The following is a 15157-nucleotide window of genomic DNA, read 5'->3' as shown; positions in this document are numbered from 1 at the left end:
TCCTCATCATGTTCTTTTCTTCGATCTGCCTTTTCTAATGCCTCTAACGCGTCGCCATGTCTGATGAAGGGCATTTGCATCAGACAGAGAGCGCCATCTTCTATCAGAAAGATGACATAATCCATAGTGAGTTGGTCCCCTGATGACATGTGATTGCCACTGTATTGACAACATCACAGGCGTTCTTCACGAAGAAGATGTACGATATGATCTCCAAGTTCCACTTCGCGACATTAGGCTGATACCGAATAGCTATACCAGATCTTAGGCGCTCCCAGATCTGCTTCTCCAGCAGAATTGCGACGATGCTACCTCGAGCGGTCGAAAATATGTCACCCCGACAAACCACCTTTCCACGAATTGTCAACGAGGTAGCGAATGCTGTTCTCTCTGTAATAATTTGTACAGAGATCTAATGATAACCTAGTGCTTTCCAGCGACTCGGATTCGCTTTTGACATTCTCAAATCTCCGAGCGCCAGACGGACGTACGATCGAGCATCGAAGCCCACCTCCTCCCAATTACCAGACAAAACAACCTTCCTTGGCGGCGAACATACCTTTCGCAGTGCTGTCGAAGCTATACTCCAAGAGTTCATGACCGGCGATTTCGTCATTGTCAAGAGATGGTTAGAATCACTACACGTCCAATATCCGAACCTTGTTAGCGAAGAGGTTGTCATCAATGTCGAGAAAAGCTTTATACGTATACGAGAGTTAGTCTTGACGACAAGGACGTATGCACTGTTGATATACATCGAATTGGGCCGGATCAATCGTGTTCAGAAGCGATTGATGGGCCTAGGATACTTTGATGTTGTTGGACGAGCAAGACTCACTATTCACTTAGTGAGAGTCACATTGGCGGTTCCTATGCGAGTTGACCGGGCATTGAAGCAACGAGAAGAAAAGGCTTGGAGAGCAAAAGTTGCTGGATTACAAGCAAGAGGCTTGACCCCAACAGAAACAATGCGAAGAGCAGGGATCTTGAATGACCAGATCAGCAAAGTCCTTCAATTCATTGTCGGCACCGCTGGCAAAGACGAGAGCGCTGATGAAGCTTGGAGTGCAAGCATGGGAAAAGTCTCATGACATTGCTTTGCTGGAGTTGGGTCGAATTTAGCGGCATCAGGATCTCGGCGCCCGGCGTTCAAGTGTGAACTTCCCAAGTATATTGGGGCTTCGGCGGATGAAAACCATCTCTCTTTCCACCACGAGTTCTTTCCTCGAATTTAGAATACCCAGTTGCTTCATGATTTGATTTCTGTCATGTGTGTTCTCAATATTAGTTCACTGGATTGGTATGATTGAATATCTCTCGATGCAGTATTTCTGAGGACTTTACGCTGTTTACAAAATATGATCATGATGTATGATTATCACTTTTCGAGAGTCGACAGAATACTATCTATCACTTCTTTGTGCATTTCTTACCTCTCTATTTCTACATTAACAGGGCAAGCCCCATTCCCCCTGTGAACATAGCTGCGACAGATATTATGCTCGCAATGGAAAATGTGGACATGCCACTGATACCATGACCAGAGGTACATCCACCAGCAACCCTTGCACCCAAGACCATGATCAAGCCACCTAGTATCGCCGTCGAATCAGCAATTGGCGCATCTCCTCCAGGTACCTTCAGGTCCACCGCCAGGCTCAACACCCAGCTTCCGAAGACAACGCCTCCTGCAAACACGACCGAATTATATGCAGGCTGAGGTCCCGAATCCTTACCACCTCCAGACATATATCCCCACGCCCGCTTCGTTGCCCCGCCAAGCTGTTCATAAGCACTGGAGACTCCCACCGCACTCCTAGTCAACACAAGCGAAGCGACCTGGCCAACACCAATTAAAAAACCCCCAACCACAGGAGGGAACAAAACATTGTCCGCCCTCTCCGTCAAGCTTGCCAACATCAACACTAGAACCAAAAATCCTTCATAGATCAACACCAATCTCTCCTCTCTCATCCCAACATACTGCTGCACGGTTCTCGGCTCATCCTTCACTGCTGCAGCTGTGACGCCAGCTCCCCGATTTCTCGAATTAGAAGATAGAAACGGTTTCACCATCCCGTACATTGTCCCGCCAAGTATCCCACCCAGAAAAGAAAAATATCCCGAGCGAATCCCAGTCGCAATCTGTACTAGTACAGTCCCAGGACATGCGCCTGTCAACGTCATGCCGGTTCCTAGAAGCAAGCCACCGATGATATTCCCGTCGTATGGAAATGTGCCAAGGGCTGTCGGAGAGCGTGGTGGGCAAGGTGCTATGCCGTATCTGCGGGCGAGTATCATTGCTATTCTTTGAGGGCGTTAGCTGGAACTGATACGTCAGAGGGAAGTTAGAGGGTTGGACATGGGAAGAGAGGGTAAGGCAGCTCACGTGCTACAACCACTTGCAGTGAGGAAAGTCTGTAACATGTGGAAATTTGAGTTCTGCATCTGGGAGAGGATTATCCATGGTGAGTAGACGCCCGAGAGTGTGAGCGCAGAGCCGAATATTGCTCCTGCTGTTGCGGAGGCGGCGAGTGAAGTCGCCATTCTGTTCGTCCTATTGTTTGTAGAGTCCCAAGAGCAAAGATAAGAATAAGGTCGACAAGACGAGATGGCAGCAGGACTTAGGGGTGGTCATGTTAGATGTAGAGATGGACTACTACTTCAGATAAAAGAACTAAATACAAGTGCGAAAACTAGCATTGAGACAGACTCAATAGTCAACACCGATAGGTTTCCCACTACACCACACGGCACTACCACAAGTGTCGGTCCGGTGTTTACAAACCCTCTGCGTGATGCAGGTACCGTAAAGTGCCATTCCACTTTACCATTTTCGTTAACTATACACAATTTCCTTCGAGCCGATTCCATTGTCATTACATACCTTCGGTGCTTGACAACCATCTGTTCCTCACAGCCTCCTCGACCAGACTCGGCAACAAATTCGCAAGACTCGTTATATTTTCATTTATCGCACGTCACTTCGAACTGTTTCTTCACTATACTCCCCACGTAGGACAAAGCCGGTACACTGGAGCGCCCGAGCAATTCCCCAGTTTGCGCTGCCAAACGTGGGAGCCATGTCCGGGCCGTTCGGGGTATGGTGGGTCAGGTCGCCGATATTCTGGTTCGGGTTTGGGTCTAGGTTGAGTTAGTGGCGGATTTTGGAGTTGCGTTCCAACTTCAAGTTTGGCTTGACTCGGGAATAAGATCTAAACGGACTTGCTTTGCCAAGAGTACTGAAAAGAATACAACTTAGGGATGGTGAGGCTTGCCCAAGACGATAGAGATATGAGATAGTGGCGGCATACCATAAGAGTAAGAGTTACAAGATCTAGGTCCTGTTGAGTACAGAATGTTTTGTTCAGAAGAGTACAGAAAACAGTAACCTCTCCAGGTCCCCGAACTTCGCTAAGCTAAGCCGGACCTACCTAGTTCTGGTTCGCCAATACCTGTGGATATCGTTCTAGACTGGTGGTGATTTCGAACTCATGTTATTTACTAATGAAATATATGCTAGTCAACATGCGAACCCTAGAAATCTTCGTGCTGGCTATTTTCCATGGAGACTGCGATGTGAGTCCCCTGTCTGCTCTCCATTTTCCGGCAAATGCAGCTTCTGTCGAAGTTCCAGAACTCACAGCTCATAGGGCTTCCAATAAAGAGTTTTGTCGAGCGTATAGCCCGGTATCCTAGCATTTTCGATACAGCGCAAAGCTTCATCCAGAATTCTGGGTCCTTTAGAATATTTCAGGTACCATGCCCGAGGAGGCCATACAGAAGGGAAACCTCGCTTAAAGCAAAGTCATCAACAATTCCTCCGTCCCATAAAAATTGTCAGACCAAGCGTTGTCTCCAAGGTCTAAAAGACTGTGCAGCCATGCCTCGTTTATTAGTATCATCCTTAAAAGCAAAGTAAACAATCACCGCAACAAAATTTACATTGTTGAGTGATAATTGGTACTCTTGAAGAGTGGGGCAGAAACACTCTAATGTTGACATGTCAAAGATTACATCTTCTAGAATTATTATTCATTGATCGTATCTTAAAATGAATAACCTTGGAACCTCCAGAATGTTTCATCGCTTGCCTCCCGTCCTTGCTTGGGTTATCAAGTCCTTTATTCAACTCAGTCCAATTGGGGGAGGGGAGATCGTGCAAGCGAGATGCAGCCTAAAGCACCTTAGCTTCTAATCATGCAGCCGAACAAATAACTCATGCAAGGCAACTTCGTACTCTACCTAGGTACAGACATCTCTCAGTTAAACTCATATCTGTTCACTTGAAATCGAAATATGGGCTACGGCGTATCAAGATCTTCTGCAAGCTGCAAGAGCGAAGTTCCGAGGGTAAATACTCCATCTCTTGAGAGGTCGCCGTTCAGGCTGCTACCGAACGAGCTCATCCACCACATCGCCGCCTTCCTCCCTCGTGACGCAGTCGCATCCTTTGCTCTCAGCTGCCAGTCTCTACGTCTCACCCTCCCAAATTCAAGCTTCAAGCTGCCATGGGAGAACAAACTCACTTTCTTACAGTTACTGGAACGGGATCTACCTGGCCACATTATATGCCGGCATTGTACCAAGCTTCATGCGATGGAGAAAGCAGATTTATATCTCCTAACTAGAAATATGCGTTATCCTTACTCAAGATGTAGGTGGGAGCAGATGTGGAGTAACATTGACTGGTATTTTCATAAGGGATTTTCGACCGTTGTCTTCGAGATGGCGGTAAAGCAACATCAGCAAAGGCTCGATTGTTCCAAGCTGCTTGAATTGCTGTCTTCCGAAGCCAGAATTTGTCAGAAAGAGGGATATGTTGAGCGACATAGCGCTTTTGCTCGTGTTGTTGGAGGCTGTTTGCTCATTCGAGACCAAAGGGTGTGCCTCATGCCGAATACCAACGAGGAGCCGCTTCCAAGGAACGCGAGGTTCATCATCTGCCCGCACTTCACGTTGACAATGCACTCTATGGAGAGATTAGATCGTATGGCGGATCAGTTCGGCAGGCCAGACGGATCCGATCTACAAGCTTCTCGAATGGGGACAGGTCTAATTCCATGCCGATATTGCCATACAGAGTTTCAAGTCGTCTTCAGATCATTTGGGGAGGCTGGTAGGGGTGTATCAATAACGACATGGAAAGATGTCGGTGGTTCGCTATTAGATGATAAATGGCGTGGCCATATTGGATCAGAGGTGGATATGGTCCCGTTCGATCGAGGTTCCATCTGTACAGCTTTTCAGAATGAGGACTTCCGTTTGATCAAGCCTGGTTGGCCCTTGGATTCTGAAGTACGGAAGATGATGTTGAAGGGAAAGTCATCTAGGAGGAGCAAAATCTTCCAGTAGCTCATTGGTGGCGCTCGAAACTGACCATCAAGCCATTTTCGGGTACAGTTTGTTGACAAGCATCTTCATTGCGATGTCAGCGAGCCGCTGTTCGTCTCAATACCTATCCTGGAAGAAACATCTTCCATAAGCCACCCAGGCCATTCAAGGTGTGGAAGTTTCGACGCCCTCGAGCAGGGCAAAGTACAATGGTGTATCGAGGAAAAACATTGGGACCGTTAACTTAGCAGAAGACAAGACAGAGGAGGCAGATCAGACTAACAGACAGTTCATTCACCTCAGCTAGGTGAGCCTAAACTTCGTTACCTGCTTCGTCAGTAACTTGAAGGCTGGCCGTGGAATAGGCAACGACAAGGAAATGCCATAATTTTTCTTCTTGAAATTTATGGCTTGCCATGCATCGGATTCATAAGCTGCGTCAGGACTGGTGAAAGCTCACCCTTGGTCAATTTCAAGATTCATTCTACCAGGGGCCGTTGCCAGGACTAGCTACACTGTAGCACCTCATCGAGGCTTGCAAGCTCTATCTGGGGTGCTATGCAATGAATTCCCCCCAATTCAACAAAAGTTCTATCACCGAAGGAAATACTCAACAAATCACGATTACCGGGTAACAAAGCCAACCAAAATAAATCAGAAAACCAAATCAACACGAAATTGGAACCTTAGCTGATATCACTCCTGGCTCGCGCATTTCAAAATCCCAAATGTTACCCATTGTCTATCACAAGATTATCATTTCTATGCCGCCACGGTCCGAGAAAATCATCAGCGCATCGCCGAAAAGGAGGATTTGAAGATATAATTTCGCATACAAAGAAATCCCCGCATAATTCCGATTAAAACGGCAGCGATGACTTTATCTTCAAGGATGGATCGACTGACGTTGATGGGGGATTAAAATTGTGGATTACAAAATTTCCAAGCGCTCGCAGGGAAGTGGTCTCCATTTCCAAATTGCCGCTTTGTGCAAACCAGTTCAATCATCATGCCGCCTCATCATCAAAGAGAACAGCAAGACGGCGGGCAAAAAGAAGGAATGTAAACGTTCCTCGACACACCTTAAATTTCCTTTCCCCTCCTTTTGGTGGCTGACCATCCGTTTCAAACATCGGTTCCAAATGACGACAAATGCGTTCCCCTGAATCCCCACGAATCAACCGTCGCTTTGACTCTCGCTTAACGATTTGAACCCCTGAAGCCCTGGAATCGCGGAAATTAAAACATGTGTGATAACGACGCTGGCAATTAAATAAAATTGCCCTGTGTCTGTCATTGTTAGGTTGTTTGGTGATGATAAAGTTGAGTGTCCCCACGATGGGGCAATGGGTTTTGGACTTTGCTGCTTTCCTCTGTTTACAATCTTGATGTTTCGTCTTGCATTATGACACCGGAGTGAAGATATATGCATGTATCACGAACGGATCTAGGAACGAGATGTTCCTGTCCAACCCACTATCCTTAAATCTTCTTTTTTTGCTTCTTCTCCATGCAGCGAGCGTGAAAACTAGTACCCTGCGTACTGCGCCGGTCGCTGCAACGACGGCGGATCTATTCAACCTTGCGTACCCTGTTGTTGCATACCCGGTTGCTTCTGTAAGTTCTTACTTTCTGCGAGGTAATTATGCTTTAGGTCATTTACTAAATTGAATGGTATAGGACAAACATGATGCGACAACATATCTCATTGCCTGTCCTACGGGAACCGACACGGCATCCTGCGAGTTCGAGCAGCCTTTTACAATGATTGAAGGGCCAAAGACGCTCCATTTTGGATTCGTAGCACCAACTGCTTCATCAACACAGTCCTTATCCTCCTCTCTGCACCACAACTCAACTTCTAACACAAGTACAGAACATTTATATTCGATTGCGCCCTTCGTGGAAGAACTTCTATGGGATGCACTGCAACTGGTGTCTCAGATGACGCCTCTCCTTCCGCGCCAATCACCACAACTGAAGCAATCACTTACACAGGCGAGACCGCGAATGGGTTCTTCCGCTCTGTGAGTTTGGTTACGGATTCGAGGTTATTAATGACGCATACGCCGGGTGTTTTGAAAGGAGCTGGGATTTATACCACGGGGGTTGAGGAAACAAGTAGTGAGAGGACGGTCAAGACTGGCTCGTTGACTAGGACGGCGGATTCGACTGCGTCGAAGACAGCCGGTGTCTCTCTGACTAAAACTGGGCATTCGGTAACGAAGACGACGAATGTTCCTTCGGTGGAGGTTGTTCTGAGTACTGCGATTGTGTCTCCTAAAGAGTCGGAAGCAGTCGCATCTGAGTCAGTGTTGACAGATGCGGTGGAGAGTTCTGTGAGGACCACGCCGTTTGCGACTTCTTCTTCGGCAGCTACCTCTGGCACTTCCACTGCTGCACCAGCTTCTATCACGACCTCGGGCGGACGTATTGAAAGCGCCAGCTGGAGCTTGATGGCAGTTGCAATCCTACCTATTGTGGTCGCAGTAGGAGATAGTATCCTATAAGAATGCGAGATACCAGCCAAAGCACTTACTTTTCCACCATGCTTCATGTGTACAAAGTCATTTATAATGATGCGCAACCTAGAGATGAACCTCTTAGCTCATCGCTCACGATCTCTTTTCGGTTAATTATCAGCTGGATTTTGGGGAGGTTTCCATAATTCAAAGATTACCCTGGGACGAGTTTGTCACAGCTCCGAGATAATCCTAGCCAGCACTCCCCTAACCAATCTTCATATAGTCTGGATGAATCGCGAGAGTTTTCTTTTCAAATAAGGACAAATACTCACTTGAGCGGTGGAAACAGCAGTTGAACAGGACTTTCCCACCGAAACAAGCCGATCTTGAAGACTTCCCGTGTAGAATCAACAAAGAAAATCATGCATATAGATCAGCAGCTTCTCCAGCCCTGGGAGGTGAAAGAGGCAATGCGCTGTAATACAAGATAGCAGCCGCAGCTCTCTTAAATTGCAGTAGGATTCTTTTTCCTGCTGGACCGCGTGACAAGTCTCGTTCTTGTCTCAGGCTTTCCAGGCTTCCGTCTGAAATTGCTTGCCCGTCACCTATTCTGATTATTCTTTGGGCGAGATGGCTTGATCATCCAAGATTTCCAGATCCTGGAGTACCAACCAAGACATTGGCATGAGGTCTACCATGATGGGGAGTCGGGCTGGATGCCAGGAGATGGAGAGCTGCTGTAAATCTCAGGGGGATAGTGGTGAGGTCATTGGGTTAATGCTGTGATACCTTCTCTGACCACTCCATTGGTCTGGGTAGTTGAATGTCAAATATTGTGTTGTTGAAGCAAAAGCAAATGCCCAGCCACTCACTTACATCTTGATGCGGACGCGCATGAGCTGGTCGTCGTGTTAGATGAGAGACGGCTCTCACTGCTAATGACTGAAGACTCACATTTGAAGATTTTCCGAATTATGCATCTAAATAGTGTTTTTGTTCTTTGGATGATCGCTCCTATTGAAGCTCTCGTTGTTTGTTTACGAGTAAGTTCCATCGGAAGGACAGCCGACTTGAGTCGGGTCTTAGGTGGATCGGGACCCATTTCTCGGGAAGCGGCCGCGTCGTGAATGGACGCCACATCACTCTGATCGCTGCACGATGCACGATGACGCCCGAGTCAGGCCAGTCAGGGCTGCCAGCCTGTGCCAGGTGCACCTGCAGGGAGCGCTGCGGGGCTGGAGGCTTCCCACGGAAGGCAGGGTCCAAGGCTAGGTAAGCTTGTACTGTAAGGTAGGTAATAATTGATTTAGACCCAAAAGGAGCAGCTAAGGTAGCCTCATTTTCAGGGCTCCACGGCTCCACGGCACCATGCCGACAACCTGACCTGACTTGACAAGTTTACCTGACCTGAACCTTCTTGAGCCCCTTCTGGCTTTGCCTGAATAAGGTTACCGCTGTCAAGAGTTGACGTTTCCTAGATTCGTCCGAACTTCATCCTCTACCCTGCCCTATCCTGCGAGCCTGCTCGTGAGCCTCATCCCTCCGCGCCTGGCATCAACAACACCTCGTCGTCCTTCTCTTCGCCGCCACGGCGCATGTCCATGCCCCGACACTGGATGACATCGCCGGCGCGAGCCATGGAAGTCTAACCCGGTCTGACGAACCTCCTGTCCAACACTCGACCGACTGGCCTCAACAGTGTCAACACAAGACGCCCATGCTATGCTCATGTGTCTGCTGGATTGGGCATGGTCTGGTCGCAAACGTGCGAAGGAAGCCGAAGGCAGCATGCGCGCTTCTGCTGCTGATAGCCAGGATCAACAGGATCAAACGGAAATACCTGCGCAGGATCAAAGGAATGAACAGATCCACGGTCAAGGCCAAGGCCAGGAGAATCAGAGCCAACAACAGCCCGAGGCTGAAAACCTTGTCCAGCTTGCGTCTTCGAAGTCCGATGTTGCAAGAGGTACACCATTCCGTTCCGGTGCCTCGCAAACCTCACCGAACGACCCTGAACCTCAGGTTTCACCCCTCGATGAAGACGACTGGTCTTCGCTGATCCCGGATTCTGAGCATGTCCGTTTCTTCAGAGAAACCGACTGGGCTGCTACACCCTTGGGCCCATTAAAAGAATGGGATCATGCTCTCCGACTTAACACTTTCACTGTGCTTGCAGACTCCAGAGCAGCATGTGTCTACTGGTAAGAAGCAAAAAGAGCTATCAATGTATTGTCTAATTCGGGAAACTAGGGGTGCCGACAGAGTTGCTATATACAATGAAGCTTTCATTCCTTTGGCCGGCAAAACCCACCCAATGCTGATGGGTGCACCATTCAAACAAGGCTTCCCCGAGATATGGCAGCATTTCGAGCAAGTCTTCAACCTTGCAGAGACCACTGGCAAGGCATCCATTGTGGACGATATGGAGATGTTCGTTGAGCGGAATGGATTTCTTGAAGAGGCTTTCTTTAACGGCAACTTTATTCCACTTCGGGGCGATAATGGGAAGATAGAAGGATTTTACAATGGCGTTTATGAAGTTACGAGGGCGAAAATCAACGAAAGAAGGCGAGTTATGCTCAATGGATTACACATGCCGTCACCAGAAGACAAAAGGAGGCTAGCGACCCATGTCATTCCAATGCTGAAGGAGAATCCATGGGATTTCCCCATGGCTATGATATATAAGGCGGACGATACGACTCCCGGATTATGTCCAGTAGTGTTGCGGGGTAACATCGGGTTGCCAGAACACCATCCTTTAGCCATCGAGGCTGCCGATATAAGTAGCGATGTCGGACTCATGCCACTCATGCGGAAGGCTAGGTGGAAGATGCTTACAGTCCCAGTCGACGAGTCCTTTGCTGGTATCAAATGGAGTGGATTTGGAGAGCCAAGCAGACACATAACTATTCTACCTATTTCGGAACCTGGACGCCTGTATGGTTTTCTTATCGTCGGAGCCAACCCTCGGAGACCACTCGATGAAGACTATTATCAGTTCATGCAAGATTTGGGATCCAAAATATCATCAATGGCTAGCTCTATCTTGAACGCTGAGGAAACTAGGAAGCGAGAAGCGAGTCTTCAAAGAGAGCTTGCTGATCGCATGAGGCAGATTCGCTACATGGCCGAAAATGCATCGGTAGGGATGCAATACATCGCTGTTGATGGACGTTTGATTTGGGCGAACGACGAATATTATCGATTGACTGAACACCCCCGTGGAGAGGAGTCTCAATATCCTCTTTCGTTCATGGATGTTTTCATCGACGAGGACCAGGCGAAAGCCATGGATAATTGGAAACGTTTAGTGCAAGGAGAGTCAAGCATTTCGACTGAGATGCGCCTCAAACGAATGTTCAACCCGCCATCTGGTGACCCGGAACCTGCAATCGTCCTTATACATTCTTTCCGAGTAGTGGAAGAAGGGATATTGAAGTCGCTCATGGCTTTCACCACCGACGTCTCTGCTTTCAAGTGGGCCGAAGCGTCTGAAGCTCGGAAAGCTGCTGCTGCGCAGGAAGCCAAAAGACAACAGGAAGAATTCATTGATTTCGTTTCTCACGAGCTGCGAAACCCTCTTTCGGCAATCTTTCAACTTGCAGAAACAATCATTACTTCGTTTCCAGTCCCAGAAGGGAAGCCTCTTACCCTGTCTGATCTCGTCGAAGGCTTGAATGGGAATATTGATCATGCCAAAACAATTCTGATGTGTGCAAAGCACCAGAAGAGGATTGTTGATGACGTCTTGACACTCTCCAAGCTTGAATATACGATGCTATCTGTCTCACCACTGCCGGTACAAGTTCCCGAGCTCGTAGACAAGTGGATGAAAATGTTTGAGTCTCAACTGCTCTCGGCTGATATTACCATCAAAACTAGAGCTCATCCTTCTCTTGACAGGCGCAATGATGACTGGATACTGTGCGATGAGTCTCGAGTGCAGCAGATCTTCATAAACTTGATGACGAATGCGATCAAGTTTACCAAAGCAGAGAGCAGGCGCCAGATTGAAGTCGAATATGGAGTGACTGCTTCGAATCCAAGGGAATCATTTTCCAAAGATATCAAGTGGGCTCCAAATCATCGGGAAGTGGAAGATTTGACAGAACACCCGGAATGGGGCCTGGGCGAGCCCCTATACTTTACCATTTCTGTCACTGACACCGGCATTGGGATGACGAGTGAGGAGATCAAAAAGCTTTTTGGTCGTTTTAAACAAGCCAACGCTAGAACGTCCATAAAATATGGCGGATCGGTTAGTACTTCCACTATATCTCTCCACCGACTTTTCTGTACTCAGCAAAGTCTTGGCTACATCGCACTAGCGAGCCCAAAGCCACACTGCGAGACCCTCGAATTCAGTACTAATGATTCGAATCTAGGGCCTGGGTCTGTTTTTATCTGGAAGGCTCGCCGAAAAGCAATCTGGTGAGATCGGTGTGTCATCAGAAATAGGACAAGGTAGTACTTTCGCATTCTATGTCAAGTCGCGGCGAACCGAAAAGCATGGCGTATCGACACCTGATAATATCCAGCTTTCTTTACCTGTTCGCTCACGATCAATGTCTTCGGCTTTTCAAATCCCAGCCGTTGACTTCAATAAAATCCACGTCTTGCTTGTGGAAGATAATCTTGTAAATCAGAAGATCGTCCAGAAGCAGCTACTCAAGGCTGGATGCGTTGTTTATATTGCGAATCACGGCTTAGAGGCATTGGACATGTTGCGTGAGAGTGATGTATGGTCCGAGAAGTCCGCCGAGTCGAAACATCTCGATATTATCTTGATGGATTGGCAAATGCCTGTGATGGACGGGCTGGCCTGTAGTCGAGAAATTCGGAAGCTAGAGACTGAGAAGAAGATCACGCGGCATGTTGAGATCATAGCAACAACGGCCAATGCGAGAGATGAGCAAATCGAGACGGCGATTGCGAGTGGAATTGTAAGCGCCCAAGCTCAGCTTCTTGAACATCAATGGCTAATAATCACAGGATTCCGTCATCTCAAAACCATTCATGGTAAGTGACCTACTCATCAAGATGAAAGAGCGACTCAGTATTGCATCCTCGGAAAAACGAAATACAGCAGGCTATTCGTTTTGGGAATGAATATGCCATGATACGACATGATAAAACAAACATATAGTAGAATATGAAAACATCGAAGACCACATTTCTTGCATTTCCTGGAGGCATACTGCATTGGATCATGGCGTTAGGGTATTGATCTATAACAGATCCGGGCTAGATGGATACATACTATATTGATTACATTGCTTACATTTGGGTAATCCAATGTCTCTGTGGGTAGCTATGTAGATCGTTGCTAAGACCGGTATTTGGTCTTTGGATAGAAAGAACGTGTTATGCGACAGGCATATATAGTGGAATGTATTGGATACAGTACGCCACTCGTGTGCGAGGCACTTCTTTTGAAATTTACTTCCTGTTTCTGACGGAACTTGTCGCATCTCGCAAGTGGGATTTGTTCAGTTCCGTTTTGCTCTTTACTCTTTTCTCTTTCGGCGTTTCTCAGTTATCTTCGGCTCCCCATCTGATTGATTTGTGTCCGAAATTCTGTTATTGTAAGAATTGGAGTTTGCAGCATTTCTTGATGCAGATGGCCAAATGAAAGATCCAGTATAATAAACCCTCGAGCCTCCCTCAAGTAGCATTCTACGTCCCTGCGGTTGTCTGAGCCTAGAAAAATCAATCAAGCCCCTGGACTAGTCTAGCCGAGCCAGCGCACGGTCTGAACGTTCCCATTGGCTGGTCCCGAACTACATCGAACCTCGAATAGTTTCACATCGGAAACAAGCCGTTCTCTACTCAGACTATCACCTTTAGCTAAAGCTTAAGTTATATCTCATCCCACCATGGAAAGCTTTCTTCCATCTTCTCGAACAAAAGTAGATCATTTTCAATGTATCATAACCAACAATGGTATTCCAGGACCGCCGAGAGATGGCAGCCGCCGTTGGCTGTACAGCAGCTCTAATATTCATCTGGATATCTCTTTACAACATTCGTGGCCCCGGATTCTTCTATGAACCCCAGCCAAGTCTGGAGCTTCAGTCAGGAGAAGATTCCGTGTTCCTCAGACATGCCATGAATGTCGAGTTCCCCGCTCCCATTGACTACCTCCCCATCCGCGAAGTGTGTACCCAGAAGCCCAACAACTTTCGTCCCGGCCTCCTCTTCAGCTGTGAAGAACAGCATGGAGGCGTAGGTATGGTACGAAACCAGATCTTGAAATGCATACGGTATGCCATCCACGGTGGCGGCGCTCTCGTCATCCCATCAATGGCAAAGCGGAACCCGAAAGATATCTCCGACATCGAAACCAGCAATGAAGTCCCTCTCGAATACCTCTTTGACCGGGAGGCATTTATCACGCACCTCACAGCCGCTTGCCCAGGCATGCGCCTCTACAACCACGCATCGGGTTTCCCATCCTACGAAAACCGAGCCCAGGAGCCTTTGACTCTCGTAGGCGATCAATCCGAGCCCAAACATCCCCGAACAGGCCTCTCCGACCCTCTATCCTGGCGCTCCTCGTTCGATTCTTGGCTCAGCGAGCAAAACATCGAGATTTCTCCTCTGGAACCAATACACGTCCAAATCGGCCAGGCGTACCTCGAATACCCCGTACACAACGACAGTCTTTCCTTCGTCTCCGAATTCGGTAAACTACTCTCCTTCCGAGCCGATACACGCGCCCTCGCTGCTCGCGTTCTGCTCGCTCTAGATCAGAAATTCTCGCTAGGTATCGATCCTGAGAAGGCGATCAATGAGAAGAGCTTCTTCGGCGCGCACTTGAGGCTTGAAAAAGATGCCGTTGAGGCGTGGAGTCCGGAAGAGGGGTGGCGGTTTTCGCGTATGGAAGATCAGTTTGCGGAGGTGTGGGGTGAGATTAAAGGGAGTGGGATGGATGTTGTTTACGTGGCTTGTGGAGACCAATCAATCGTCGATACGTTCTCTGAATACATTGCTCGAAGGCTTGAGGAGGATGAGAAAGAGATGAGCATTTCCGTTGTGACGAAATATAAGTTGTTGGGAGGACATGATCTGGAACGCTTGAATGCCATGACGTTTGATCAGCAGGCTCTGGTTGATTTCCTGATTATGTTCAAGGCGGGGTTCTTTATGGGGGTTGCACATAGTAGTTTTCCTTGGACGGTGGCGTTGAGGAGGCATGAGTTGAGTGTTTTTAAGGAAGAAGGGAGGGCGGATGGTGGGTATGCGAATCTAGGGAGTGATATTTTGAGGGATGAGTTGAGTGTTATTATGGGGATGAGAAGGGATTATCCGTATGTTGATCCATTTGAGTGGGGGCTTTGGCCGTGATGGGAGAG

At 47.9% G+C, this 15157-nt stretch overlaps 6 protein-coding genes across 6 annotated transcripts; 5 read left to right on the top strand and 1 right to left on the bottom strand.

The window, feature by feature from the left end:
- Window positions 1–56: 56 nt before the first annotated feature.
- ONS95_011016 (uncharacterized protein) lies at window positions 57–1091 on the top strand (the record flags this gene model as incomplete). The annotated part of the gene is made up of 4 exons (XM_058504610.1): window positions 57–126; window positions 180–199; window positions 253–371; window positions 428–1091. 4 exons carry the CDS (start codon window positions 57–59, stop codon window positions 1089–1091), a joined length of 873 nt encoding a protein of 290 aa, XP_058359166.1.
- Window positions 1092–1410: 319 nt separating this feature from the next.
- ONS95_011015 (uncharacterized protein) lies at window positions 1411–3365 on the bottom strand. Its single transcript, XM_058504609.1, has 3 exons — window positions 3315–3365; window positions 2390–3144; window positions 1411–2308 (listed from the first exon to the last, which is right to left on the bottom strand). The coding sequence occupies exons 2-3, from the start codon at window positions 2545–2547 to the stop codon at window positions 1444–1446; spliced, it is 1023 nt and encodes a 340-aa protein (XP_058359165.1). The 5' UTR covers window positions 2548–3144; window positions 3315–3365; the 3' UTR covers window positions 1411–1443.
- A 934-nt stretch (window positions 3366–4299) lies between these two features.
- On the top strand, window positions 4300–5355 carry ONS95_011014 (uncharacterized protein; the record flags this gene model as incomplete). The annotated part of the gene is made up of 1 exon (XM_058504608.1): window positions 4300–5355. One exon carries the CDS (start codon window positions 4300–4302, stop codon window positions 5353–5355), a length of 1056 nt encoding a protein of 351 aa, XP_058359164.1.
- Window positions 5356–6792: 1437 nt separating this feature from the next.
- ONS95_011013 (uncharacterized protein) lies at window positions 6793–7844 on the top strand (the record flags this gene model as incomplete). The annotated part of the gene is made up of 3 exons (XM_058504607.1): window positions 6793–6951; window positions 7015–7160; window positions 7211–7844. The coding sequence occupies 3 exons, from the start codon at window positions 6793–6795 to the stop codon at window positions 7842–7844; spliced, it is 939 nt and encodes a 312-aa protein (XP_058359163.1).
- A 1250-nt stretch (window positions 7845–9094) lies between these two features.
- Window positions 9095–13459, top strand: ONS95_011012 (uncharacterized protein). Its single transcript, XM_058504606.1, has 4 exons — window positions 9095–10000; window positions 10050–12060; window positions 12188–12745; window positions 12795–13459. The coding sequence occupies exons 1-4, from the start codon at window positions 9522–9524 to the stop codon at window positions 12909–12911; spliced, it is 3165 nt and encodes a 1054-aa protein (XP_058359162.1). The 5' UTR covers window positions 9095–9521; the 3' UTR covers window positions 12912–13459.
- Window positions 13460–13742: 283 nt separating this feature from the next.
- On the top strand, window positions 13743–15149 carry ONS95_011011 (uncharacterized protein; the record flags this gene model as incomplete). The annotated part of the gene is made up of 1 exon (XM_058504605.1): window positions 13743–15149. One exon carries the CDS (start codon window positions 13743–13745, stop codon window positions 15147–15149), a length of 1407 nt encoding a protein of 468 aa, XP_058359161.1.
- Window positions 15150–15157: the final 8 nt, after the last annotated feature.

This window comes from Cadophora gregata, assembly GCF_030347475.1.
Source record: "Cadophora gregata isolate MNR1 chromosome Unknown scaffold_5, whole genome shotgun sequence".
Taxonomy (NCBI): domain Eukaryota; kingdom Fungi; phylum Ascomycota; class Leotiomycetes; order Helotiales; family Ploettnerulaceae; genus Cadophora; species Cadophora gregata.
The sequence above is the reverse complement of the archived record's forward strand: the minus strand, read 5'-3'. Positions and strand labels throughout refer to the sequence as shown.

What these genes read in the sequence shown, in the direction of transcription:
- ONS95_011015 (XM_058504609.1), bottom strand. Translation starts at nt 2,547, where the DNA reads ATGGCGACTTCACTCGCCGCCTCCGCAACAGCAGGAGCAATATTCGGC. An exon ending in ACTGCAAGTGGTTGTAGCAC is followed by an intron (nt 2,309 to 2,389) that starts GTGAGCTGCCTT and finishes ACGCCCTCAAAG; the next exon opens with AATAGCAATGATACTCGCCC.
- ONS95_011012 (XM_058504606.1), top strand. Translation starts at nt 9,522, where the DNA reads ATGCTCATGTGTCTGCTGGATTGGGCATGGTCTGGTCGCAAACGTGCG. An exon ending in AGAGCAGCATGTGTCTACTG is followed by an intron (nt 10,001 to 10,049) that starts GTAAGAAGCAAA and finishes TCGGGAAACTAG; the next exon opens with GGGTGCCGACAGAGTTGCTA. An exon ending in CGGCGATTGCGAGTGGAATT is followed by an intron (nt 12,746 to 12,794) that starts GTAAGCGCCCAA and finishes TAATAATCACAG; the next exon opens with GATTCCGTCATCTCAAAACC.